This window comes from Neofelis nebulosa, chromosome 5 (genome assembly GCF_028018385.1).
Source record: "Neofelis nebulosa isolate mNeoNeb1 chromosome 5, mNeoNeb1.pri, whole genome shotgun sequence".
In the NCBI taxonomy this organism is placed as follows: Eukaryota; Metazoa; Chordata; class Mammalia; order Carnivora; family Felidae; genus Neofelis; species Neofelis nebulosa.
The window spans coordinates 156345775-156372936 of NC_080786.1; the positions used below are offsets into that span (position 1 = coordinate 156345775).

The 27162-nt window shown below is 49.6% G+C and overlaps 1 protein-coding gene across 2 annotated transcripts; it reads left to right on the plus strand.

The window, feature by feature from the left end:
* The first annotated feature begins 12779 nt into the window (after positions 1-12779).
* On the plus strand, positions 12780-25412 carry NDUFV3 (NADH:ubiquinone oxidoreductase subunit V3). 2 transcript variants are annotated; one of them, XM_058732120.1, is made up of 4 exons: positions 12780-12914; positions 14601-14721; positions 22098-23177; positions 25183-25412. In XM_058732120.1, exons 1-4 carry the CDS (start codon positions 12867-12869, stop codon positions 25344-25346), a joined length of 1413 nt encoding a protein of 470 aa, XP_058588103.1. In that variant the 5' UTR covers positions 12780-12866; the 3' UTR covers positions 25347-25412. The 2 variants fall into 2 exon arrangements, with proteins under 2 accessions (XP_058588103.1, XP_058588104.1); XM_058732121.1 differs by lacking the exon at positions 22098-23177 and having other exon boundaries at positions 12781-12914.
* Positions 25413-27162: the final 1750 nt, after the last annotated feature.

Genomic DNA, 27162 nt, shown 5'->3' on the forward strand with positions numbered 1-27162 from the left:
TGGTCTGGCTCCCACCTACTCAGCAGCCTCTCTCCCTACCAGGCCCTTTCATTCCCGGTGCTCTAGCCATCACTGCCCTTCCTTCCATTGGCACAAGGCACTCACTAACCACAGGGCCTTGGCACATGCCATTCTTGCTGCCTGAAATGTTCTCCCCAGCGCTCCATCTGTTACTGTAAATTTCAGTCACCCGATTTCATTTCAGGGGCAACATCACTTAATCAGGGAAACCTTCCCTGCCTTTCCATCCTTTGCATTCCTGACTATTTGTTTACTGTCTCTCCAAACTACAGATGCCTAATTTTGCACATCACTGGTTTTCCCAATTTGCAACACAATGCCTGGTGAGAAGTCAGTGCTCAACCACTCCTGTGGAGCAACTTGTCTTAAAAGAGCAGCTACTGTTACAAAAGAGTGACGGACCTACGACAGGAAGGAGGTACAGGAAACTAGAAGAATGCTGGCCCTAACCGACCTCCTGTATGAAACAAGGATGAATTTACACCCAAATCAAAGGTGGCTGCTGTTGGCAAAGCAGAAAGCTTGAGAGAAGCCAGGCTGCCTTGAAAGCAATGAGGTAAAAGGGATTTTCACGGAAGCACAAAATGGAAGAAAGTTTGTGTATCATGGGACAAAGGACACAGGGCTGGAGAGAAGGGGAAGAAGAGGCAAAAACATTACAAGGGAGGATTACTAGAGGGGTTGCCACTGGGCAGTGACCACAGTGGAAGCAGGACACCTCAATGTTTCTGAAAAGGAATCTGCCATAAACACCATTTCTATTGGGAAGCCTGGGGGCTCAGTCGGCTCAGATCATGATCTCAGGGTTCATGGGTTCCAGCCACACATTGGGCTCTGTGCTGACAGCTAAGAGCCTGGAGCCTTCTTCAGATTCTCTGTCTCCCTCTCTCTTTGCCGCTCTCCCACTCACACTCTGTCTCTCTCAAAAATAAATAAACATTAAAAAAAAATCATTTCTGTTTGACTACTCGAGCTGGCACAGTGAAAGCCCATACTCATGGTCTGGGATATTTTTCAGGCATACAAATGAATTTACAATTTCCATTCTGGGCAGGACAATAATAAGACCACAGAGATCCTAGACGGGCCAGGCATCACTAGGCTCATGATCAGATTCGACTTCTTTTACAATTACGGTTTACATCTTCTATAAGGTTCCATAATACACATTCTAGCAGATACAATTGGCTATAATGTACCTATTTGAAGTGCCCAGGGAAGTGTGACTGCCTTCTGTGTTTTAAGTTACAACCTTGAAAAATAAGTACAATTTTTTTCAACTGTAGAAACTAAAAAACAAAAACTGTAGAGACTGAATAACAAAGACTAAGAGAAATCGTGCATTACCTCACAAGATACAGAGCATGTGTCAATGAGATCTTAAAGAACTGTACCTGACCATCCCATGTGCCTCATACTTTGAATTCGTACAGTACTTGTACCAACAAGATTTATTTGCTTAAAGATCCTTTTCCTCGGGGTGCCTGGGTGGCTCAGTCGGTTAAGCGTCCGACTTCAGCTCAGGTCACAATCTCGCGGTTTGTGAGTTCGAGCCCCGCGTCGGGCTCTGGGCTGACGGCTCGGAGCCTGGAGCCTGCTTCGGATTCTGTGTCTCCCTCTCTCTCTGCCCCTCCCCCGTTCATGCTCTGTCTCTCTCTGTCTCAAAAATTAAAAATAAAAATTAAAAAAAAATGTAAAAAAAAGATCTTTTTCCTCATCAAATTCCATGATAACCCAAACCTTTTCTTTGTAATTTTAATCAAGTCTGAATTGAAATGGTTTAAAAAAAAAAAATTTTTTTTTTAACGTTTATTTATTTTTGAGACAGAGAGAGACAGAGCATGAACGGGGAGGGTCAGAGAGAGAGGGAGACACAGAATCCGAAACAGGCTCCAGGCTCTTAGCGGGTCAGCACAGAGCCCGACGCGGGGCTCGAACTCACGGACCGCGAGATCATGACCCGAGCCGAAGTCGGCCGCCCAACCGACTGAGCCACCCAGGCGCCCCTTTTTTTTTTTTTTTAATTTTTTTTTTTAACGTTTATTTATTTTTGAGACAGAGAGAGACAGAGCATGAACCTGAAATGGTTTTAAAGCTTATTTTTACTTTCACAGTTTTTTGTGTCTCTTCTGCTGTGTCTAATCTGCTAACACAAATTTATTTTGTTGCGTGCTATCCGATGTTAATGTAGGTCTGTGAAAGTGTTAAGTGGTTTTTACCATCATTGCTAGGGTTTTTTTTTTTCTTATGTTTATTTATTTTTGAGAGCTAGCCCACGCATGTGAGTGGGGGAGGGGCAAAGAGAGAGGAGGACAGAGGATCCGAAGTTGGCTCCAGGCTCTGTGCTGACGTCAGTGAGCCCCATCTGGGGCTCAGACCCACGAACCGTGAGATCACGACCTGAGCCGAAGTCAGATGCTCAAGCGACTGAGCCACCCAGGCGCCCCTAGCGTCATTACTGTTATCTATACGTGTAAACTATTTTGGCATTAATATGATGTGTTGGTATTTTACTACCTAATGTCTTTAGCATTTTATCCCAAACCCCCAACTCAAATTTCAGTTCGGTATAATTTGGCTGTTTTATAATTTGTTAATGTAGCTACTAAAGTTATAACGAAGGTTGAACCTCTCTGAAATTTACAAATCAATGACGGCGTATCAGTCACAGCTTGGATGAAAATGGAGAGCCATTTGGTTTTGTACCATTTCCTTGGTAATTTTCTCAAAGGAGCCTGCGCTGTTAACAGTAACCGTAGCTAGTAACTGTTTTGGTAGCTTATTAGCAACTGTATCTGTTCTCCGTTGTCATAATAATACATAGTAAATATCTAACGAGTAACATACAGCAACAGATTTTGTGGCTTGAAACAGTAATGGTTGATTCAGCTCACAATTCCGTGGGTTGGCCATTTGGTCTGGACTGAGCTGGGTGGTTCTTCTGGGCTGGCTGGTCTTTGCTCCTGTGCCCGTGGCCTGCCACCTGGTTGGAAGAGAACTAGCTGGTCTAGGATGCGCTGGGACAGAGCTCGTCTCTCTGTCATCCCTCGGAGGGGCACTGGGGCTTATTTACGTGGCGGGCACACTCAAGAAAAAGCCCGCAGGCCTTGTGAGGTCCATGTGTGGGGCTGGTGGGCAGTTGTTTCTGACACAACCTATTGGCCAAAGCAAGACACAAGGGCAAAAAGATCCGAAGAAGGGGAAATAAACTTCCCCTGCTGGTGATAGGAGCTGCAAAGTCACATTACAAAGGGCCTGGACACGGGGCGCCTGGGTGGCGCAGCCGGCTAAGTGTCCCCGCTCTTGATTTCCTCTCGGGTTGTGATCCCGAGGTTCATGAGTTCGAGTCCCTCATGGGGCTCTGCACTGATGGTGAGTGGCCTGCGTGGGATTCTCTCTGTCTCTCTCTCTCTCTCTCTCTCTGCCCCTCTCCCAGGTGTGCATGCTCTCACTCTCTCCCTCAAAATAAATAAATAAGAACAAAAAAGGGCCTAGATAAGGGAGGGGTGGAGAATCGATGCCATTTGTGCAGCTGATTCTACTACAGTCCGCCCTTTGGCCTCAATTATCGACACCTCTCCACCGGAAAACCACTCCCCTCCTCCCAAGATCCCCAAAAGTCTCATGCAGCACCAGTACCCGGCTCAAAGGGCAAGGTCTCGTGGCCTACACTAGGTCGGATGTGGCCCAGGCCCATAAACTAAACATATCAGTTATCTGGCCCCCACACGGCGTACAATGACCACGGGGGAAAGGACAGCCACAGCGAACGCTGGCATTTGGAAAGGGGGAGAGGGAGTGCACATAGCGATCACTGGTCCGCAGCAATCCCTAAATCCACTGGGACAACGTGTTCAGAACCGCAGGAGTGGAGAGTGTCCTGTGATCAGGGTGAGTTCGGCCTGCTGGGAGCACTTCCCTAGGCCCTACCCCAACATGCCTCTGGCCTCTGCCCTCTTGGAGATCGCTCCTTGTCCGGCACCCTCTTGCTCGCTTTGAAAAATGTGCCCTTGAGGGACACACGCACCCCCATGTTTAGAGCAGCGCTATTGACAATAGCCAAAGTACGGAAAAGCCCAAATGTCCATCGATGGAAGAATGGGTAAAGAAGATGTGGGATATATAGACAATGGAGTATTACTCGGCAATCAAAACGAATGAAATCTTGCCATTTGCAACTACGTGGATGGAACAGGAGGGGATTATGCTAAGCGAAATTAGTCAGAGAAAGACAAATATCACATGACTTCACTCCTATCAGGACTTTAAGGGACAAAACAGGTGAACATAGGGAAGGAAAACAAAAATAAGATAAAAACGGGGAGGGGGACAAAACAGAAGAGACTCAAATATGGAGAACAAACAGAGCGTTGCTGGAGGGGTTGTGGGAGGGAGGATGGGCTAGATGGGGAAGGGGCTTAAGGAATCTACTGAAATCATCGTTGAACCATATGCTAACTAACTTGGATGTAAATTTAAAAAATAAATTTAAAAAATTTTTGTAAAAGGAAAAGAAAAATGTGCACTCTAAGCAGCTCTGACACTCTTACTGCTCTTAGCAAACTGGAGGCCCACTGGCCTTTTTTCACTTAAACTGTCCAGTTCCCTGAAGCCAGCGGGTGGTGCTTTGTTCAACACGATGCCCGTGAGAACTTTGGGGGGGGGGGGGTGTCAGCATCGTGGCTGAACAAGATGCCCTTCGTCGTGCCCCCCACTCAGCAACAAGTTAGCATCCGTCCCTGCACAGAGAGCCTTTGTGGGAACTGTGGGGCCCAGCCCTGTATGCCAAGGAACCCCAGCAGAGTCTCTCCCACCCCCGGATCGGGTCGTAGGCACGCACACCTTGGTCCCAGCCGTGGAGCTTGCCCTGGCCGTGAAGTGTCCCCACCCTCTCTTGGCCGTGGCCTGGGAGCCTCTGGAAAATGCCATGTTAGTTCCCCCCAAAGGAAAGAGCTTTTGTGGGAGTCCAGGTAGATACTGCCAAAGACACCCGTGTCTCTCTTGCCCCTTCCAGAGGACTGAGTCAGGAGTACTGGGGCAGCAAGGGCTGGGAGAGCAGCAGATAGGACTCTCAGGGGCAAGAATGGACCCCAACACTGCCAACTGCACTGCCCACGAGCCACGAGGGACACCTTGCCCGCAGACCCCCCACCGGCACCCCCCGGGCTCTGTGAACCTCACCCGCACACACCCCCAGAGTGCACTCCCAATGGCAACAACAGTGAGCTTTGGCAAACGGTGGGCACGCACGCATAATGGGCCCCAATCCGAGAGCTGAGGAGAGACAACCAACTTGACCTTCAACAACACCTTTGGGAAACAAGAGGAAGGCTGTCGGCGCTCAACCTGGTTACTTGCGGGGTGCAGAGAAGGCATACGATTGTGCTTAGGAATCAGCCACAAGGGGGAGCAAGAAATGTGGGGGAGGCAGGTCCACGGAAGGTCTGAGACAGCCCCGGAATCCCTAGCAGGACTGACAGAAACCATACCAAAGGCAGTTAGCAGAGTTCAGAGGAAGTGACTGCTACATTTTTTTTAACGTTTATTTATTTTTGAGAGAGAGAGAGAGTGTGTGTGTGTGTGAGTGGGGAGGGGCAGAGAGAGAGGGAGGCACAGAATCCGAAGCAGGCTCCAGGCTCCGAGCTGCCGGCACAGAGCCCGACCCGGGGCTCGAACCCATGAACCGTGAGATCATGACCCGTGAGATCACGACCCGTGAGATCACGACCTGAGCCAAAGTCAGACGCTTAACCTACTGAGCCACCCAGCCAGGCACCCGGTCCTGTCTCCTCTTGATATCAATTAAACCAACATATTGATATCAATTAAACCAACATATTAGCATACAGAGATCAGCAAATGCTCCCGGGGCAATGTGGCTGGTTGTGGTTTCTTGCTCATTTTTAGGTCCCTGGGAACACACACTTCCTGTGGTCCTAGACATTCCAAACTATGAAAAAAATGATCACACTCGGGGTGCCCGGGTGGCTCCATCGGTTAAGCATCTGACTTCACCTCAGGTCATGATCTCGTGGTCCATGAGTTTGAGCCCCACGTTGGGCTCTGTGCTGACAGCTCAGAGCCTGGAGCCTGCTTCGATTGATTCTGTGTCTCCCTCTCTCTCTCTACCCCTCCCCCCCCTCTCAAAAATAAAGATTAAAAAAAAAATTTTTTTTTTAAATGATCACACTAGACCCAGATAGGCAGTCCTCACAAGCGCCTGGCGGACACACAAACCACACCAACCCAGGAGGGGGCACTCAGCCCAGGGCTTGGGAGTTCCCACAGACAGGAGCCCAGAAGTACACGGGCAGCAAGGGCATCAGTGCCCAGCAAGCGTGGACAAGAGACAACAGAACTGATCATTTGCCATGATGCCTGCGATGTTTTACCCAGCATCGTGAAATGTTCTGTGGCCCAAAGGTTTTTCTTTCTTTTTTTTTTTTTTTTTTTTATTTTTGGGACAGAGAGAGACAGAGCATGAACGGGGGAGGGGCAGAGAGAGAGGGAGACACAGAATCGGAAACAGGCTCCAGGCTCCGAGCCATCAGCCCAGAGCCTGACACGGGGCTCGAACTCACGGACCGCGAGATCGTGACCTGGCTGAAGTCGGACGCTTAACCGACTGCGCCACCCAGGCGCCCCCCAAAGGTTTTTCATAATATCTAGCGGCCAGACGCTCCCAGATGATGAGGGAGCATAACCCAAGCTGAGGGACAAAATACAGGCTGGCAACCCCCCCGCCCCCCCCACACACACACACACACCGCAGTGAAGTACGTGTGACATTCCTCGGGCAGTCCTGTTGGGCCCAAGAACAAAGGAAAGGGGTTTAAGTGCGTGCCATGGTGATGTGGGGGAACTAAGGCAAATGAAAAATGAAGTTCCCTACTGCCTACAGCCCACTGACAAGTCCTTGAGACCAGCAGAGTGCCTTCGCTCTAGGAGCTCAGCTGCCTCAAGGATGACACTTTGCTGGGGGCAAAAGGGAATCTTGCCTTAATATTGTCCCAACCTCTGGGGCGCCTGGGTGGCGCAGTCGGTTAAGCGTCCGACTTCAGCCAGGTCACGATCTCGCGGTCTGTGAGTTCGAGCCCCGCGCCAGGCTCTGGGCCGATGGCTCGGAGCCTGGAGCCTGTTTCCGATTCTGTGTCTCCCTCTCTCTCTGCCCCTCCCCCGTTCGTGCTATGTCTCTCTCTGTCCCAAAAATAAATAAAAAACGTTGAAAAAAAAATTAAAAAAAAAAAAAATATTGTCCCAACCTCGAGGACCCTGTAAGTCCGCTCCCTTTATCTCAACTCCCCCAAGACATACGCTGGTGACCCTACTCCAAGCTTCTGGCCCCTGATATGGATCTGAAGGGGCTCGTGACTGAGGTTTCATTAAACGGTAATAAATGGCGTTTCCCTAGAAACAGCTAGTCCCTCAAGGTCCTGGAAACCTTGCTTCCACAAGTCCTTAGAGACTTACTCTATCCTTGACCGCCCCCCACCCAACCTGAGGGTATATAATGAGTTACCAGTGCAGTTCTTCCTGCCCACAGGTCCTGTCCCCGTGCTCTAATAAAATCACCTTTTGGAAACAAAGAATTCTTTCTTGGCCATCAGCACCAGACCCCACAACCCCCCCCCCATCACCCCAAAACTTCATCGCAGAGACAGAAGTCGGTGCATGTGTTTTATTTATTTATTTACTTACTTAAATTTTATTTTAGAGAGAGAGAGAAAATGAGAGAGCAAGTAGGGAAGAGGGGCAGAGGGAGAGGGAGAATTTTTGTTTAATGTTTATTTACTTTGGGGAGAGAGAGAGGGAGGAGAGGAGAATCCCAAGCAGGCTCTGCAAAGTCAGCACAGAGCCTGACTCAGGGCTCAGACTCTCGAACTGAACCGTGAGATCATGGCCTGAGCCGAAGTCAGATGCTTAACCGACTGAACCACCCAGGCACTCTGGAGAGACAGAGAATATTCAGCAGGCTCCACACTCAGTGCAGAGCCCTACTCGGACTCAGTCCTACCACCCTGGGATCATGACCTGAGCCAAAATCAAGAATTGAACATTTAACTGACTGAGCCACAGAGGTCCCCCAGCACGTGTGTTTTAAAGCACAGTTAGGGCTTATAGCACAATTTCATTTATTACTTTCCCTATTTCCTTATTTTGTCTTGACCAAAAAAGCTTTTATTTTATTTTATTATTATTTTTTTTAAATTTTAATTCTTTTTTTTTTAATTTTTTTTTTCAACGTTTTTTATTTATTTTTGGGACAGAGAGAGACAGAGCATGAACGGGGGAGGGGCAGAGAGAGAGGGAGACGCAGAATCGGAAACAGGCTCCAGGCTCCGAGCCATCAGCCCAGAGCCTGACGCGGGGCTCGAACTCACGGACCGCGAGATCGTGACCTGGCTGAAGTCGGACGCTTAACCGACTGCGCCACCCAGGCGCCCCCAAAAAAGCTTTTAAATTTACTTTTCCTGTTTGCAGAACTACCTGTTTTTCTCTTTTATTTTTTTATTTAAAAAAAAATTTTTTTTTTACATTTATTTATTTTTGAGACAGAGAGAGACAGGGCATGAAAGGGGGAGGGTCAGAGAGAGAGGGAGACACAGAATCTGAAGCAGGCTCCAGGCTCTGAGGTGTCAGCACAGAGCCCGACACGGAGCTTGAACTCCTGGACCGCGAGATCATGACCTGAGCCAAAGTCGGATGCTTATCCGACTCAGCCATCCAGTCGCCCCCTAAACAATATTTAAAACCACAGTGTTATTGAAAGCTTTGTAAATTTTTTTTTTCAATTTACAACACATAATTAAGTTGTATTGACACAGAAAAATGACATAATGCATTTTCTTTGTGGCTTAAAAAGAATGTATGTGTTAGGCAAGAATGCACAGCTGAGGCATGGGTAACGGTGGTAGGATACCTGAGTATTTTTATTTTCCTTTTTGGCCTAAACACCTTTGAGTTCCAGGTTTGGGTCCAACGAATTGTTCCATTTCCTAGTTATCTTAAAAAGAATCTTTAGGATTGTCTGGGTGCCTTGGGTGGCTGTCACTTAAGTGTCCAATTTTTTTTTCTTGAGAGAGAGAGAGAAAGAAAACATGAGGGGGGGGGGCGCGCAGAGAGAGAAGGAGACAGAGAATCCCAAGCAGGCCCCGTGCTGTCAGTGCAAAGTCCGATTTGGGGATCGAGCTCACAAACTATGAGATCATGACCTGAGCCAAAGTCAAGAGTAGGACATTTAACTGACTGAGCCCCCCAGGCGCCCCGTGTCCAACTCTTGATTTTGGCTCAGGTCATGATCTCACAGTTTGTGAGCTTGATCCCCGAATCGGACTTTGTACTGACAGCACCGGGCCTGCTTGGGATTCTCTCTCTGTCCCTCTCTCTCTGTCCCTCCCCGCAAAAAATAAATTTTAAAAAAATTGAAAGTTTAACTTGCCCTTAGGAGAGCTAAGGGAGATCTATAGTAATTTAGATAGAACTTTATGTGATTAAAAAAAATTTTTTTTAATGTTTATTTATTTTTGAGACAGAGAGAGACAGAGCATGAACGAGGGAGGGTCAGAGAGAGGGGGAGACACAGAATCTGAAGCAGGCTCCAGGCTCTGAGCTATCAGCACAGAGCCCGACGCGGGGCTCGAACTCATGGAGATCATGACCTGAGCTGAAGTCGGTCGCTTAACCGACTGAGCCACCCAGGCGCCCCGAACTTTATGTGATTAATAAAGAAATCTAGACAAACATAAGCTTTTGAGGTTTTTGTCTAAAAATGCTGAGTCAGTACTTGCCAGAGTTCCAGGCAGAGGTGATGGGTACAGCAAGACCGGGCAGATTATTAAGGATTGGGGAAACAGAATCTAGTATACAGTTTTCCAGATGATTAGAAAAAATGATGTAATCCCTCCTCACAAATACTCATGAAAGCACCGACCCTTCTCTGGCCTCTGTTTCTTTGATTTTTTTGCAACACCTTATAGGTATTTGCCTCTTGCCGAGTCCTTTTGATGTGGAAAACAAAGGCAGAAGAAAATAGCAGATAAAATTAAATTTCCTTCTAACCTGCAGCCCATTGACAACTACTTGAGGCCCAGAGTAAAAGGTCTCTCCAGGAACTCTCTACTGTCTTGCTGCTAATGCTTTGCTAGAGGGCAAACAACCCCAGTTTGAAAATAGCTAGGCCTGCTGTATCTGGAAGTCTTCTTCAGCATAGGAAAATCTCACTGGAAACTTCCTCTGGACTTTACCTCCCCCAGCCCCATAGTACCTAACCAGTCTCTCCTCAGGGTCCCGTCCTCGTGCTTTAATAAAACCACTGTTGTGAACCAAGGGTGTCTTCAAGAATTCTTTCTTGGCCATCGGCTCTGGACCCCACCGTCACCCCAAAAACCTCATCATTTTCTCTTCCCTTTGGCCAAATGTCGTGTAGGCCCACCTCAACTGCCCCACCCGTTAGCTTCCTAGTAGGCCCTGCCCCCTCCAGGCTTAGGCACTGGGCCTCCACACTGTTGCCATAGTTACCTTCACACACAATCATCTTGCCTCTTTGAAAACCATCAACATGGCCCCTCCCCACTTTTGTGTCTCTTCTTCCCCAGGCCTCCCCTCAACTATAAGTGCCCTCTCCTCAAGGCACTCTGGCTGGTAACCGCACTGATCCCAATGAGGGAGGCCTTTCATTTTATTCTTGAGTCTTAACAACTTCAGCTACCTTTAGAGGGTTGTGCTTGCTGCCGATGGGAGGAAATTGAGGGCTCCAGATCTCTTGAAGGAGGGCGATAGGATTTCCCCATTCCAGATAAGCTTCCCCAAGTGGCAGCTGTGACTCCTCATGTTCAATATTCTTTTTTTTTTTTTTTTTTTCCTTCATGTTTATTTGAGAGAGTGAGAGAGAGAGGCTGAGAGAGGGGGAGACAGAATCCGAAGCCGGCTCCAGGCTCTGAGCTGTCAGCACAGAGCCCGATGCGGGGCTCAAACTCCCAAACCACAAGATCATGACCTGAGCCAACGTTGGACGCTTAGCCAATTGAGCTACCCAGGTGCCCCATCACCCTCAATATTCTTGATCACCTTTAAAGAAAGCACGCTTTGATGAGGTTTGGGAGTGATGGTGGCGTCTAAAAAAGAATTCTTGACTCGTCTTTGGTGCAAACAGGTGATTTTATGAAATCACAGGGACAGGACCTGTGGACAGAAAGAGCTGCACTGGGGTTGTGAAGAGTGACTGATTATACACAAGGGAATTGAAGAGGGGGAAGGGTAAGGAAAAAAGGCCTCCAAAAGGACTTTGACATGTGAAAGAGGACTCTTAAGATATTGGAGGCCTAGCTATTGTCAAGTTATGGTTGTTTTTCCCTTTAGCAAAGCATTACCATTAAGACCATAGGGGGTTCCTGGAAAAACTTTTTACTCTGCCTGCCTCAAGTATTTGCCAAGGGGCTGTAGGTTATAAAGGAATTTAATTTTATCTGCCATTTCCTTCTGCCCTATTCCCCACATCACTAGGGAGGGGAGGGTGATGTTAGCGGTCCTGGAAACTGAGTGTATACATTTCTGGAGGTTAGGCTATTAATTAGATTGCTTTATCTTGTAATTTACTAAGACATTGGTAAACTGATGGACACATGTCCTGCAGGACTGTGATCTCCATCAGTTAACCATTTGTTTTCTTTCCTTTCCTTTGTTCTTAGGCAGCCAGGAGTGCGTGAGGAATGTCACACACATCCCATCTGGGGTGGGGGGGTGGGGGAGGCGGGGTTTAGCTTGTGCTTTGCCCTCCACTGGCCTTATGACCCCTCATCCACTTCACCAACACAAGCGTGAACTTTCCGCTGGAGACAGCAGGTTAATTTGCTTTGAGTAAAGGATAATTCTTCTCTCACCAAGGTTTTTCTCCCTATGGAAACAAAGGAATCCTTTCTCATTATTACCCTAAGACCTAAGGTTGTCTTGTCTGCTTCCCTGGGTGACAGGTGGCAGGTTGCGTTGCACTCGCTGGATTCAAGTCCCCTTTGATAAGTGTCTGAGGGGACCTGTTTCTGCCCATTTATCTGGCCACCTGAATGAATGTCCAGTTAGTCAAGGTGGGGTCGGAGGTGTGGGCAGGTTCACCTTCCAAGGGGTGCTGGACAGGGCAAGGCAGGGGGTCATGATCAATAGAGGAAGAAGGGGGCCAATGACTGACTACACCTGCTCCACAATCATGCCCTACTTTGGGGGAAGTCTTTGCACCGCAAGCCATAAACATTCGCGTAAAATGAAGCTTGCATTCCTGATCTGCACATAGCTCTGGTACAGGTGCCCTCGTGGCCCCAAAGCGTGCCCTCGGCCGCCTGCAGGATGAGCAAGGAACGGTGGAGACCATGGGTGGCCACGCCCATCGGAGGATGGGGTGCGACCCGACGCCACAAGGTGGGCACGCTGAGGCCGCGGACCTCACGTGCCGAAGGGCTTCCAGTCCATCAAGCACAGACGACTCTGGGTCAGGGCCAGGGACGTCCAGGGTACGGTCTGAGGCCGGTGCACCTGGGAAAGAGACGCGAGCAGAAGCCGCGCCCGCCCTCCGCAGGCAAGGACACGGCAACACCGTCTTCGGCGGCCACGCGCGCGCCCAGCCCCCGGCGGCAAGGGCGCGAAGAGCTCCGCCTGTGATTGGCAGCTCCACGGGGGCGTGGCCTCGGCGCGCGCAGCCCGGCGGCCTCTGACCCGCTCCGCCCGCCCCCGTCCCTGCCTGTGATTGGTGCCTTCGGCCCAGGGGGCGGGCCGTCAGCCGGTGGTGCGCGCGCAGCTGTCGAGTCAGTCCTGGAGCGACCTCTGCCTGGCCAGGCCCGCCCCCGCGCGTCACAGTCATGGCGGCCTCTCTTCTGCTGCGGCAAGGACGGTCGGGGGCAATGAAGGTAAAGGGAGCCGGACCGGCGGCCGGGAGCCCGCGTAGGGCCGGGGCGAGGGGCACCTCCAGCCGTCCGGGTGGGCCCATGACGCGGTTCCGGGGTGGAAGAGAGGGCGCTGGGCCGGAGCAGGTGGCCGCGGGCCGTGGGGGGTGGGGGGGGCGGCGAACGGACACTGACCCCGATCTCCTGGGGAGCCCCCGGCGTGCGGTGTCAAGGTCGCGGGCAGGTGCGAGGGCTCCCAGGTGTCCTGCGCCGCCGCGCTCGCTCCGAGACGTTGAGGACCGCGTCTTGACCTCTTAGGTAGCCCGGAGGGGAGAGGAGGGGACTCTGAGGTACCTGGGTGACCCGGTAACTTACTTGGCAGCCACTAAGATGCCCGCTTACATGATCCTGTCTGGGAAAAGAGAGGAAGACAGAGGGTTTTCTTTTTACGTGTAGAAAAAATGTGAGATCATTGCACTGCGTTTAAATTTACAAAAGTCTCTTACAAAAGCACTGCCTATTCATTGCGAGATAGAGCGTACAGATGGGGGGAGATCTGTTCCGAGAGTCCACCGTTTAGTCCTTGAAACACCTGGTTCCAAATAATTTTTTCAGCTTTCACACGTGCTTATAGTCATAAACATAAAGAGATATATTTTTACCTTCGTGTATGTAGGAGAGGCACCTTTGTTCTGTATGCAGCTTCTAGAAAAGCGCCTAGCACATAGCTGCTGTTAGTAAATACATGTTGAGTGAATTATCAGTTTAGGTTTGCCACTTATGATACATTGTATGTGGTTTTGAAGCAGTGATCCACCTGCATCATTACTAACAGCCAGATAGTATTTATTCTTTTTATTTTTTAATTTTTTTTAATGCTTGTGTATTTCTGAGAGATAGAGAGAGAGAGAGAGCAAGCAGGGGAGCGGCAGAGAGGGAGACACAGAATCCGAAGCAGGCTCCAGGCTCTGAGCTGTCAGCACAGAGCCTGACAGGGCTTGAACTCACAAACCGTGAGATCATGACCTGAGCCGAAGTCAGATGCTTAACTGACTGAGCCACCCAGGCTCCCAGGTAGTATTTCTTCTAGTTGGTGTTCTAAGTATAGGAAAACACTTTATTTTTTTATTTTTTATTTTTTTTTTAATTTTTTTTTTTCAACGTTTTTTATTTATTTTTGGGACAGAGAGAGACAGAGCATGAACGGGGGAGGGGCAGAGAGAGAGGGAGACACAGAATCGGAAACAGGCTCCAGGCTCGAGCCATCAGCCCAGAGCCTGACGCGGGGCTCGAACTCACGGACCGCGAGATCGTGACCTGGCTGAAGTCGGACGCTTAACCGACTGCGCCACCCAGGCGCCCCAGGAAAACACTTTATTAACAAAAAGAACCAGAGTATTTGGTAGGTTAAATAGTGGTTGGGGGCTACAAAAAGTATGCACAGGAGAAACTGTTTTTGACTTTTCTTGGAGTTACATAGTTCATAGTGACTGTCATGTGTTTTCTTTCTTGCAACTTTTTTTGTATTTTCCAAAATTTCCATATGTTATGAAAATTATAATAACCGTTAGAAATATGACATGAATGCTATGTTATAACATAGCATTATATAGTACATGAATGCATGTAATGATATATAACGTCTATAGGTCGCAGTAGCTTCCAAATGGCATGACTCTAAAATGTCCATATTTGTTCATCCTCTGTCAGACTATGCTCCTAGACGCACGAGTGTTTCGAGGACTTGCTCCCTCGGTGTCTCTCTCTGCGGAATCAGGGAAGAGCGAAAAGGGACTGCCACCAAATCCCAAGAAGCAAAGTCCACCAAAAAGTAAGAGTTTAATGATAGTCCCAAGGGGAGAATAATGCAAAGTAAACAAATCAGTCCGCTTTCCAGGCGTGAAGAGTTTTACTAACCACATAATTCGATTCTTCATCTCCAGCCGTGTCCAGATTGTAATCCGACATCGGATCTGTGGCAGATTTTAGACCAAACACATCACTAATGCACAGCCCTTGACTCAGCATTTAGCCCTGAACCAGTTCTGTCTGTGTTTTCTAAGTGCTGTGCTCTGATGTGTGGCAAGGGGACATTTGTATGGCCGTGACACAGATGCTGTGCTCCCGTGGCAGCCCTGAGCCCCACCTTGCTTTTCTCTCCCCCCCAGTTGTGACGCTTCTCGGTGTCTCAGAAACACAGATTAGCTTCCCAGGCTTCGTGGGCCACCGTCCTGGACTGGGGGCCTCCTTTCATGACCGTGGGGAGGGAGTTAAGAGCAGGAACCGTTTTCCATTACCACTCACTTTGATGAAGCACGATGTCTGATCTCTGTCCGGCTTTGTCCAGAGTCATTTTGACTTTTATTGCTGGATTTTACCTTTTTTTTTTCTCCTTCCTGAATACCAACGTAGCATACCCTCATGGAAGGAAAATACAATGTGCAACACTGTATTTTAAATACTTGTGGGAATTTTACTTTCTACTCCCTGCTCGTTATTAATGACTGACCATAGGGGGCGCCTGGCTGGCTCAGTCAGTGGAACCTGGGACTCTATCTCAAGATTGTGAGTTCAAGTCCCACGTTGGGTGTAGAGTTGATTTAAAAATAAAATCTTAGGGTGCCTGGGTGGCTCAGTTGGTTAAGCGTCTGACTTTGGCTCAGGTCGTGATCTCACGGTTCGTGGGTTCGAGCCCCACGTTGGGGTCTGTGCTGACAGGTCAGAGCCTGGAGCTTGCTTCCGATTCTGTGTCTCCCGCTCTCTGTCCCTCTCCCCCTCATGCTCTGTCTCTGAAAAATAATTAAACATTAAAAAATAGAAATAAATAAAAATTAAAAAAAATAAAATCTTAAAAAAAAAGGAAGATGTATATGTACAGTCTCTTTGCAAATCTTTAACCTTTATATGTGGTTCAGAATGGTAATTTGAGTTTGTCGTCTTTTCCTCATTTACCATTTCCTCAGTTTGAATATTTGAAAGTGTTTAGACATTGTTTTGTTCCTCCTTGGTATGCACGCCAAAACATTCAGAATATTGGTACCCTGTTGCGCATGCTGGCCTCCTGACTGCATTTCATACCCTGTGATCTCAGCTGAGGAAACACACCTTCCTGATGGTGTCTCATTGCCTGGAGGCCTGAATTCAACATTGTTTAATTCATTCCTGTACCTGCCACATTTTTAAATCCAATTGTTTTGTTTTATAAGATTTTAAATCGATACCTTAAAAATTAGAACTCTTTTTTTTCCCCCTCTTCTCTTCTCTTCTCTTCTCTTCTCTTCTCTTCTCTTCTCTTCTCTTCTCTTTTCTTTTCTTTAATATAACCACAGTGCCAGGCACCTGGGTGGCTCAGTCGGTTGGGCATCTGACTCTTGATTTCAGCTCAGGTCATGATCCCTCCCAGTTTGTGAGATCAAGCCCCATAGCAAGGAGCCTGCTTGGGATTCTCTCTCTCCTTTTCTCTCTGCCCCTCTCCACTACCTTTCTGTCTGTAAGTAGATAAATAAACATTAAAAAAAATAATAATTTACTCATAATCCCACCACCCACCAACCACTGTTGACATTAAAAAAAAAAAAAAAAAAAAACCCACAGTGCCATGATCACTCCTAAAAAAATGTTAACAACCTGGCCCCTGGGTGGCTCAGTCAGTTAAGCATCCAACTTTGGCTCAGGTCAATGATCTCACGGTTCATGAATTCGAGCCCCATGTCGGGCTCTGTGCTGACAGCTCGGAGCCTGGAGCCCGCTTCAGATTCTCTCTCTCTCTCTCTCTCTCTCTCTCTCTCTGTGTCTCTCTCTCTCTTTCTCAAAAATAAACACGAAAAAAATTTTTTTTCTGGGGCAGCTGGGTGGCTTAGTTGGTCAACTATCTCACTCTTGGTTTCAGCTCAGGTCGTGACCTCGCAATTCGTGAGTTTGAGCCCCACGTTGGGCTCTGCGCTGATGAAATGGAGCCCGATTGGGATTCCTCTCTCCTGGGATTCCTCTCTCCCTTTCTCTTTACCCTCCCCAGCGCGCGCGCTCTCTCTCTCTCTCTCTCTCTCGCACATGCTTTCTCAAAAAATAAATATAATTTAAAAAACTAATGTGAACAGCCAGAATGTCAGTTAAATTCTGCATTACACATGCACATTTCTGACATTCTTTCAGTGTTTACTGATGATTAGTGAATCTCATTACTAATGTTATTGATGCCTTTGGTGAATCTTAGTCTTGTATCTGCAATCCTACATCATAGGTTTATGAAACTGACTTAATGGATTTTAAAATATTGTGGCAGAGTCAGATTCCCCCCCTTTTTTTAATGTTTATATATATATATTTAAAAATTTTTTAATCTTTATTTTTGAGAGAGAGAGAGACAGAGAGACAGAGTGTGAGTGGGGGAGGAACAGAGAGAGACATAGAATCCGAAGCAAGCTGCAGGCTCCAAGCTGTCAGCACAGAGCCTGATGTGGGGCTTGAACCCATGAAGTGTGAGATCATGACCTGAGCTGAAGTCAGATGCTTAACTGACTGAGCCACCCTGGCGCCCCAGTGTTTATATATTTTTGAGAGAGACAGAGCTCGAGCGGGGGAGAGGGGGGGCACAGAGAGAGGGAGACAAAGCATCCGAAGCAGCCTCCAGGCTCTGAGCTGTCAGCACAGAGCCCGATGTAGGGCTTGAACCCACAGACCGTGAGATCATGACCTGAGCTGAAGTCGGACGCTTTACCGACTGAGCCACCCAGGCGCCCCCGAAGATCCTTTTTTAAACATGCTTCTATGTGTGAGTAGAATAGGGTGCTTGTTTATGTGACAGTTTTAGGCGCAGTTATGAGCAGGGAACATGGACCTAGGAGTTGGCCCTGGGCCTGTGTATTTTGTTCATCAGTCATCAGTCTGGATGAGGTTCCTCCCCGCCTGAGTGGGGTCAGCGCGCAGGCCTTGCTAGGCCCCTGTGAGGGGCATATGTGTGTGCGGTGTCGATTGAATGTAGAGTGCTTTCAGGTGGGAAGACAGGATTGCGAACTATGCTGTCTTTAATGCGTGTGAGATCTGTGTGTAATCTAAAAGTACTTATAATCCCTGTATGAAGAAAAAAATTCTAAACCGACATGTATAGGCCTCAGTGTTTGCCAGAGATGTCCGCGCTCGTGAGACTGGTCAAGCGAAAAATGCTTTCCGCCTGCTGCTGGCCCATTAACGCCCCAGGTTAAAGCCCTGTCTGCTCTCCCTGGCTTTGGGAGCTTTAACGGAAGTTTCCCGCATGCGGATCTGGCCCTGTGCACTCACCCTTGGGGTCCCATCTCTAGGCAAAGTGCCTGCCTCAGAGGCAGGACCCCGGGGTTCCAGACGACGTTCTGCCCTATTCCTTCTGGGACTCCAGCTTCTTGTAGCGCTTCCTTCCTGAGGAGAGCCACCAACGCAGATGTCAGGGCCCAGGGTCTCCTCACAGGTGCCCCTCCAGACGGTCCGCTCGGTCCAGTCACTATGGCAACAGTCAGTACTAAGTCATTGACTAAAGACTCCTGTGCCGCCTTTTCAAGGGTCTTTCCGGAAGTCCTCATTTCAGTCTGAAAGGTGAGGAATCTCTGGAAATAGGGATTTGTCGTGTTTACTTCTAAGCAGCAGTGCCCGGCAGACGTTGTGCCGTCTGGTCCTCACAACCCGTGAGCAGGCGGTACTCGTCTCCCTGCCTTAGATGAGAGCGGAGGAGGGAAGAGGCCTGTGAGCTGCCCAAGGCCACTCGTGTGTTAGTAGTGGGGCCGGATGTAAACCCGGGCAGGAAGGCCCCACCATCTGTAGTTTTCTTCTCCGTGCTGCCTTGCCTCTGAGAAAGTCTCAGTCCTCAGACAAGCAAGCAGACAAGCAACTCTATAGTCCTATACATGTAAAAGAGTTTTGTTCACATAAAATTTGAGTAACTGTGCTCCTTCCTGTTGTGTCGAAATGTGCTTTGGTTCCGAGATTGGTTTTGTGACCCAGTGACGAGATCTGGAAGAATTTTTTAACTTTTTTTTTTTTTTTTTTAACGTTTATTTATTATTGAGAGACAGAGTGTGAACAGAGAAGGGGCAGAGAGAGAGGGAGACACAGAATCGGAAGCAGGCTCTGAGCTGTCAGCACAGAGCCCGACGCGGGGCTCAAACTCAAAAACTGCAAGATTGTGACCTGAGCCAAAGTCGGATGCTTAACCAACTGAACCACCCAGGCGCCCCAGAATTTTTTTTTTTTTTTAATTTTTTTAAATGTTTATTTTTGAGAGAGAGAGAGAGAGACAGAGTGTGAGCAGGGGAGGGGTAGAAAGAGAGGGAGACACAGAATCTGAAGCAGGGTCTCGGCTCAGCTGTCGGCACAGAGCCTGACATGGGGCTCGAACCCACAAACCATGCGATCATGACCTGAGCCAAAGTCAGACGCCAGCTGACTGAGCCACCCAGGTGCCCCAAGATCTGGAAGAATACTAAGGTGGCTAATCCATTTCAAACACCATCGTCATTTGTGCCTGTGTTAGGGAGACCACCAAAAACGTGTAGGTCATGGCCTCACTTTTCGCCCCAGCAGAAAAGAGACCTGGGAAGTACAGCTAAGTTCAGTTGGAGAGGACGTGGAGACGCAGTACAGCTTCTCCGTCTGCACGGTTACCAGTGTTTGTGCGCCTTTACCGTGCACGGGCCATGGTCATTTATCCGTTCTCCGCCAGAGTAGACACAGCCCCGGAGGTCGCCGTCTTGTGCTGTGAGATGTGCCTGCGTGGCCAGCCTTCCCTAGGTGGTTTCGTGTTTTCATAGATTTGTTTCTCGAGGGAGGTCAGTATCAGACTAAAACAGTATGTGGGCGTCCCGCTCTGGCCAAAAGTGTGCGACTTTGTGAAAACCAGCAGGCGAGGTCAACGTGCGAGCCCTCGTTCCTCTAGGTGATAGTGCTGTTTCCCAGGTGACGTCATTCTGCACCTCACGGCGGGGCCACACTCGGTCTGCGCCCTGCGCCCTGCAACAGCAGTTACCGGTGGCGGCTCCCAGCCATTGTGTCGGTTTCCTTCGGGGGTCGCGGGGGTGGGGGAGTGGTTGCTGGGCCCGTGCTGCACTGGGCCAGAAATTGACTCTCAATTAAAGGAGAATGCATTTTTGTTTTGGTCCAGTGGCCTTTCCCTGGAATTCTCCCAGTAACTTAGCATGAATAATGAAAATGCTCTTATGTCGTATAATAGGAATTTCCTCTTCAAAGAGAATTTTTAAATGTTAGTCCCATATGAAGTTTTCTTTCCATTGTCAGTGGGTGATAACTCAGCCTGTAACGTAGTTCCGATCACTTATTTGCAGTTTTTAAATCTCCACCACATACTTTGGAAGATTCAGGAATTGTAATTTTTCTATTCGAAACAGCCCATGTAAGATACACCTTATTTTTAGTTCATTTTTCATACTTGGAGCATTCACGCCCAGCGTAAACGTGGGTGCATGGTACAGGTGAGCGGGCACAGCGGCGTGCACGGCCTGCTAGGAACCGCTGGGCTGATTCACGTATGGTTTACAGAGACAGAGCAGAGCGTTCAAGTGTGCCTACATTCCTTTGCCTCATTTTGAGGTTTCACGTGACCCTGGAGCTCTGGGAGAGTCCTGAAGTTAGGTCAGCACCCGCCTAGCATGCGGAGGGCAGATTCTGGGCTGGCACGTAGCCACAGCTTCCGACGTGGCATGGAGGAGGTAGGGGTGAAGGTGCTGACGGAGGGGGTGGAGGGGGTGGAGGTGACGGATGTAAACAGTCCCCTCTGCTCTGGCTGCTCGGTCAAGCCCTTTCGCACCGCCCGGTTTCCTCTCCGGCCCGTTTCTGATTTTTGGTGTTTCCTCGGGTTTCTTGGGTCATTTTCTGTCAATCTATCATGGGTAGGTCCCTGAACTCAGAAACCAATTGGAACCCTTTTTGAATACTGGTAAGATGGTGATCTTAGGAACACGTTTTTTTTCCCACTTGAGAGAAGCAGGATTCAGATCTTTTCAGTATAAAGTAGACAGACCCCCTAGACTTGAAAGTGAAGTCTCTGCATTTAGAATTTGCTCGTCTGTAATGTGTGTAATTTCGGCTTTAGATTTGGAAAGTAATTTTAATTTATAAAAACTTGTCTTATATTTTTCTTGAAATCTGCAGGGTTAGAAAGGGTTTACCACCTGAGAAAACTGAATGAAGTTAGTTCTAATCAACTTACTGTGCAATGTTATTTTTTTAATAATTGATGCTATGAAATATAAAGGTTTTATATTAGCCCTTTTCCTTCTTAAAACCTGTTGTTCATGTATATATATCTCGTTATCAATTTATTTTAGATTCTTTTGGTCATGTAATACTTGCCTTTGGCCGAGGAGATCCCCGAATGACTTCTGATTTTGAAGGGCTTTTCTCCTCCTTAGGGCACCTTGATTTGAACGACATTATCCTCTTCCCAGTACCCTGCAACACTTAAACACGTGTGTGTGCGGACCCAAACCCAAACCAGGTTCTTGTCTCTAGTTGTGCTTTCTGGGTTTTCAGAAAGTTCAGGTTCGTCCAGCGTGGATAACTTTTTTTTTTTTTTTTTTTTTAATTTTTTTTTTAACGTTTATTTATTTTTGAGACAGAGAGAGAGCATGAACGGGGGAGGGTCAGAGAGAGAGGGAGACACAGAATCTGAAACAGGCTCCAGGCTCTGAGCTGTCAGCACAGAGCCCGACGCGGGGCTCGAACTCACGGACCGCGAGATCATGACCTGAGCCGAAGTCGGACGCCCAACCGACTGCGCCACCCAGGCGCCCCTCTTTTTTAATATTCGAGAGGCATCAGTTTTCTTAAAGATTTAAAAAAGTACACATTTGTAAAGCTTGCAGTGGTTGTTGGAAAATATCTTTGTGGTTTAACGATTTGAACTTTGGGTGAAGTAGTCGTTTAAAAATGAGCATCAAAGAATTTGGCATTGTGAGAAGTGGAGACAAGTTTGTTACTCCTGTTGGTAAAAACAGCTGCTTGTTTATTTTTCAGCTGCAAAGGAATGACCTACATTTCTTACTGTTCTCTCTCAGGCGGCTTGACTTTGACCTAAGAGTGAGTTCCCATGGAACATTCCTTAGGATGATTACATTGAAGATATTACAATAGCAAGTTCTTATTTAACGAGCCGTCTGTGACTTATGAATTTGGATTGTTGTACAAAATATTGAGAATAACGTTCCTCTTTATGCCATTTCCTAGATGTAGTGGAACCAAAGGAGAGGGGCCAACTCGTAGCCACCCCGACAGCAGCCGAATTGTCTAAAAACTTGTCTTCACCCCGTGCTCACCCGTCAGTTGTGAGTCCGGGCGGGCTGGTAGCTGGCCCCGGCCCCGAAGGCAGCATGCTATTCACAGCCGAAGGGGCTCCAGAGTTCCGGTCGCAAAAGACTGTCGTAGAGACGCCTCAGAAAGTTCCGTCTCCACTCAGGAAGCAGGGCACGGATGCAAAAGCTCTTAGGGAGAGCAGGGGAGATGGTTCATCTTCATCGTCCTCTTCGTCCAGCTCCTCCGATTCCGACTCCGAGGGGGAGGGGGAGAGCTCCACAGCTGACCCCCAGGGGACGAGCAGGGGCAGAGGAGGGCCTCCCAGACTGCAGGCGTCCTGCCGCCTCGAAGATGGAGCCCCCAGAGTTGCGGTAGCCGCCAAAGAGCAGCCCCGCTCGCAGCCAGATGTCCCCCCTCCCGACGGGCCCCGTCCGGCCAAGAAGAAAGGAGGCACCATCAAGCTGCCAGAGGACAGAAAAGACACAAAACGCAAAACCACAACACCCAAGTCACCAGCAGATAAAGAGTTTATGAAACAAAACGTCAAGGAAAAGCAACTCCAGAAAATCGTTAGATCAAGTGAAACCGATAAAGAAGGCCAGAGGCTGCCCAAAGTCGAAGAAGTCCCGCCTGCTCATACAGAGTCAGGATGGTCTACGCAGCCGGCCGGCGGCCCAGCGCCCGTTCAGTGGCGGGAAAGAACCGGGACAGCAAGACCGCCGCCAGCTGCTCCTGAGGCCAGCGAGAGACACCGGGGCCGACACGCAGCGGAGCGTGGTGGGGAGGTGGCTTTTCCCCTGTTCGGCAAAGTAAATTTGGGGGCGCAGGTGATAGAGGGATCCCTGAAGGCCGCGGGAGAGACTCTGGAAGGTCAGGCGCCCGTCCGAAGTTTGAAGCCGGTTCCTGCTCCTAGCGAAGGCGATTTCCAGGACAAGGCCTCGGGCCCAGAGCCTGAGGGCGGGGCCGGGATGGCGGAAGACCCTGCCCCTCCAGGAGGGCTGGACGGCACCCAGGGTATACCTTCACTTGCGCTCTCGAGAGCCCTGCTTTCCCGGGCGGGTGGTGGGCCTTCGGAGGCCTGTGCGCCCCGAGGAGGGGTCCAGGTAGTCAGGCACCTGCAGCGCGGCCTCCGGCGGGCAGAGGACTATGCCGGGCTCCTGAGGGACCCACGCCTTGTGCGTGGCATCCCTGGGGCGTTTCCTGTTTATTTTGTGGTGAAACAGCGTGCGCCTGGCCCTCCTGGCTGTCCCACGGCCAGGGTGATGTTTCAACTCTAGTGGTTTCACGGCCCCCTTCGCTTTGGAAGGTGTCCATGGGCTCGCAGGGCCTCTGGTCAGCGGGAAGGGGGTCCTGATTCACTCCCACAGTGAAGAGCCGTGCTTACCCCTGGCGTGGGGTTTGGGGGGATACGAGGGGTGTTGCTTTTAGGTTTCTTAGACCGGAGGGGAAATCCACATTTTGGGAAGTCCCGCAGTAAGTGACACGGGCGGCTTTAGTCTTCTTTCCGCTGGGTGACGTTTCCTTCTCTGATTTACCCAAAAACTCAATGGGCTGCTTTGTTTTTCCATATTGAATTTTTATGAAGGGCTATTTGCTATCACAGATTTTTAGGGTTTTATTCCTATTATGCTCCCGACTTGTGCATCTAACGTTATGAAGGCACATGCTGCAGGCAGGTCGTGGCGAAGCCGGCAGGGCCGTCCCCGGGTTCAGAGCCGGGCCCCGCAGAGTGTCTGTAAAATGCTGCGTTGCTAACAAACCCGGCCCCTTCTTATTTGCTCCTTAGCCTTCCTAAAGCCTCCGCCTTTGCCTGATGTCCATTATGTGCTAATCGTTATCGGTTGCGTTCCGTTGACAGAATTTGTGTGTTTTCTTCCTTCCGTTTTCTCCCTCTTTCGTTAATACACAAAGTGCCAGCCTTGTCCAGACTTGGAGGATGCAGTTCCTGATGCTACAAATTGGAGACGAAAACCAAAACTTAGGATGATGACAGCAAACCATTGTTGTTTTTCTCGTACTCCCTTTGCCCTTTGGGGGGTAAGGAGGCCGCCCAGGAGCACAGCCCCCGTGTGGTGTCGCTGAGCACTCCTCTGCTCGGGTTCCTGCCCCGAGGTTCCTGCACCTACGTTTCCCTCCAGCTGACACCTTCCCTGCATCCGCCATTGTGCCTGCACCACATGGGGAGTCTCTCTGCTCGAGGTCGGGAAGGTGTCAGCTCTGCATAAGTCCTCGTTTTTGTTTAACACAGCCGAAGACATGACAAGCAGAGCTTTGGGTGTGAATTCACATGGCGGAAGGTGTGCTTAGGTGATTTCCTGCGCAGCCTGGGTAGCCGTGCAGGGGCCTCCCGGCAGGCTCCGCTGTGTGCCCTTGTGCGGACGTCCCAGGGCAGGAGAGCTGCGCTCTTTTGCTTCAGCTGTGCACTTTGAGTTTTACATCACCGAATGTCCTTTTTCCACGTGAAGAAATACAACTTAGCTTGTACGTTTTAGCCTGAATCGAAAGTATTCTGGCAGCTTTTTCAAAGAAAGTTGAAAACTTTGCATCTCACTTCCAGTTCCCCTTAACTTTGTTACGTTGTTCAGACAGAGTCTAGTTTCGTGTATCCAGAGACTTAGAGGGCTCACCTGGCTTCTGCTTTTGAAAATTGTTTTCTGCAAATAGTTTATTCCTACTCCTGTAGATCTCCTTGTCTCTCTTGCACCCTCAAGTCCTGAAAGTCCCTGCATCCTTGTCGTAGGCGTTTTCACAGCTCTGCACGGGACGGGCCGGGGAGCGTACAGAGTAGGCTGTTCAGACGCCTCGTAAGAACCAGCGGCTCCCACCGCCGCGGCTGCGAGGCTTAAAGTACGTCTTCGGCTGATTCCTTTATTTTGCGTCTGAGGATCCTGTAGCTTTCACCGGCTTCCCTAGTTAGACAGTTTATCTCAGGATGCGGGGCGCGCGGTGTCTGAGAGCTGAGCCCCGCGGGAACGCCGCCTGTCCCACATTCTCACGGGCCTTGCGTTTCCCCCCACAGAGTCCGCTCAAGCCGCCAGCGCCTCCGAGCCACTGGACAACGCCACCTACAAGAACCTGCAGCACCACGACTATACCCCGTACACCTTCTTAGACCTCAACCTGGACCTGTCCAAGTTCAGGATGCCCCAGCCCTCGTCAGGACGGGAGTCCCCTCGCCACTGAGCGCCCCCTTCAGAGAGTAACTTCCCGTTGTCTGGGCTACAGAAATAAAATCCGCCCCGGTCGTGAGGCCTCGTGTGTGATCGGTGTCCCTCGTACGGTGAACGCTGAGCTAGCGACCCTGCTCTGACCATTGGTTCGACGGGCATCAGAAACGTCTGTGCACAAGGGGTTTTCCTCTCTTTATAAAGCTGGGGTCCGCCGCACAGATCGTAGCATTAGAGAGCCGTAGGGGCTTTCCATCAGCGTGTGTCCGCTGTGCCGAGTCCCTGGTCAGTTTAACGTCCGTCTGCTTTCCAGCCAGGTGCCCATACGTGTGCTGAGGACTTCTGATTTGGTAGACCTAGCTTCTGATCATCGAAGATAGGGTTTCACTGATTTTATCTCCTGTTCTGCAAAGAGACTAAAACATTAGGTTCTAGCACTTTATTGTTAGAGAAGGAATGGAATCCTTTTCGTTCACCAGAATTTGGTGTTTGATGTAAACTCAGGCGGGATTGGGGGGGGGGGGTTAAAGTTTTGTGGGGCCCATCAGCAGCTCCGCCCCCGGATGGCCGCGGCGGACTCCTGACTCCTCTGCTACGAAGGGTTTCTGGGTCTGCCAGGGCTCGGGATAACGTTACTCACGCCTCGGGGCGTAAGCGGTGTGGGTCAGGCTGTGTGTTTGCACTCGCACCCTGCAGGGACGAGGTGAACTGTCTGCTCGGAGACCAGTGGAGGTGAGGTTACGCCCGACCACGAGAGCGGAGGTGGGAGCTGCGTCCGTTTGTCAGGGCAGAAGTCTGTCTACCCGCTGGTGTCCCAGCCGTGGTTTGCTCTGTTCTCACATGGCCCTTGTTCCTGTGCCCAGACCCCAGGGCATCACCTCCCTTCATCTGCATTCTGGTCCCTGGCCTCGAGTCTACAGCACACAGTGTGGTGCATGGAATTCTGTTCCACGTGTCTGTCACCCTAGTATTGTCATCATCCGCCTCCGAGTTTATTACCGCCGAGGGAGACGCTTGGCGACTCCGCGAGCTTCTCCTGATCGCATTGTTTTTATCAGAAAAGTACCAAAGCCACATTACCTAAAGGGAGAAAATGGAAAACCCCTAGGGCCACGGCCATCACTGATGTGTCACACACCTCCCTGGTGGTGGTGGCTTCAGAGAGGTCACCCCACGACATGCAGACAGTTCTCTCTCCTGCGGCTCTGCCCATGTGATACCTGGCTTTGCAAACCATGGCCCGCAGAACCTGTGCGGGGGGTGGGGCACAACCACGGTGCGTTTCCCCGACCGCACGTGCCGCAGGGGCTGGGGATTCTCCTGACGGAACGATCTGGATGAAGAAATTTTCGTCTGCATGAAGTTTCCCCTGGGAACCAGCCCTGTTAAATTATCCTCTCTCTCTGACCCCCAAAGCCCTCGCGAGCCGATGGGGGCGGTTCTCCACCGAGTGTGGTTTGGGACCCGAGCTCGTCCCCATGCTCTCTCCTAGCGCTGCCAGAAACATCTGGGCGGCTGTAACTCCTGCCGTGTGTCGTATTGTCTCCTTAAGATGGATTTCCAGAAACCAGTCTGATGAATCGCACGTGATTCACAAACATTGGTATTGCTTCTGTTTCCACAAGGATTTTAAACCAGTTTAATAGGTTCAAGTTAAAGCAATTATCCCATTCCCTTTTGTATTTTCCCTGTCACCTGAACCCTGGCATCTTTCTAGACATTTGTTCTCTTACACCTGTTAACAAATAAACACCCTCAGACTGGAGGGCATTATACACAAAGCAGAAGTCCAGTCCTTATTATGAATTCTTGTCCTAATGTTTACTGGCAGC

What these genes read in the sequence shown, in the direction of transcription:
- NDUFV3 (XM_058732120.1), top strand. Translation starts at nt 12,867, where the DNA reads ATGGCGGCCTCTCTTCTGCTGCGGCAAGGACGGTCGGGGGCAATGAAG. An exon ending in GACGGTCGGGGGCAATGAAG is followed by an intron (nt 12,915 to 14,600) that starts GTAAAGGGAGCC and finishes ATCCTCTGTCAG; the next exon opens with ACTATGCTCCTAGACGCACG. An exon ending in AGGGCTGGACGGCACCCAGG is followed by an intron (nt 23,178 to 25,182) that starts GTATACCTTCAC and finishes TTCCCCCCACAG; the next exon opens with AGTCCGCTCAAGCCGCCAGC.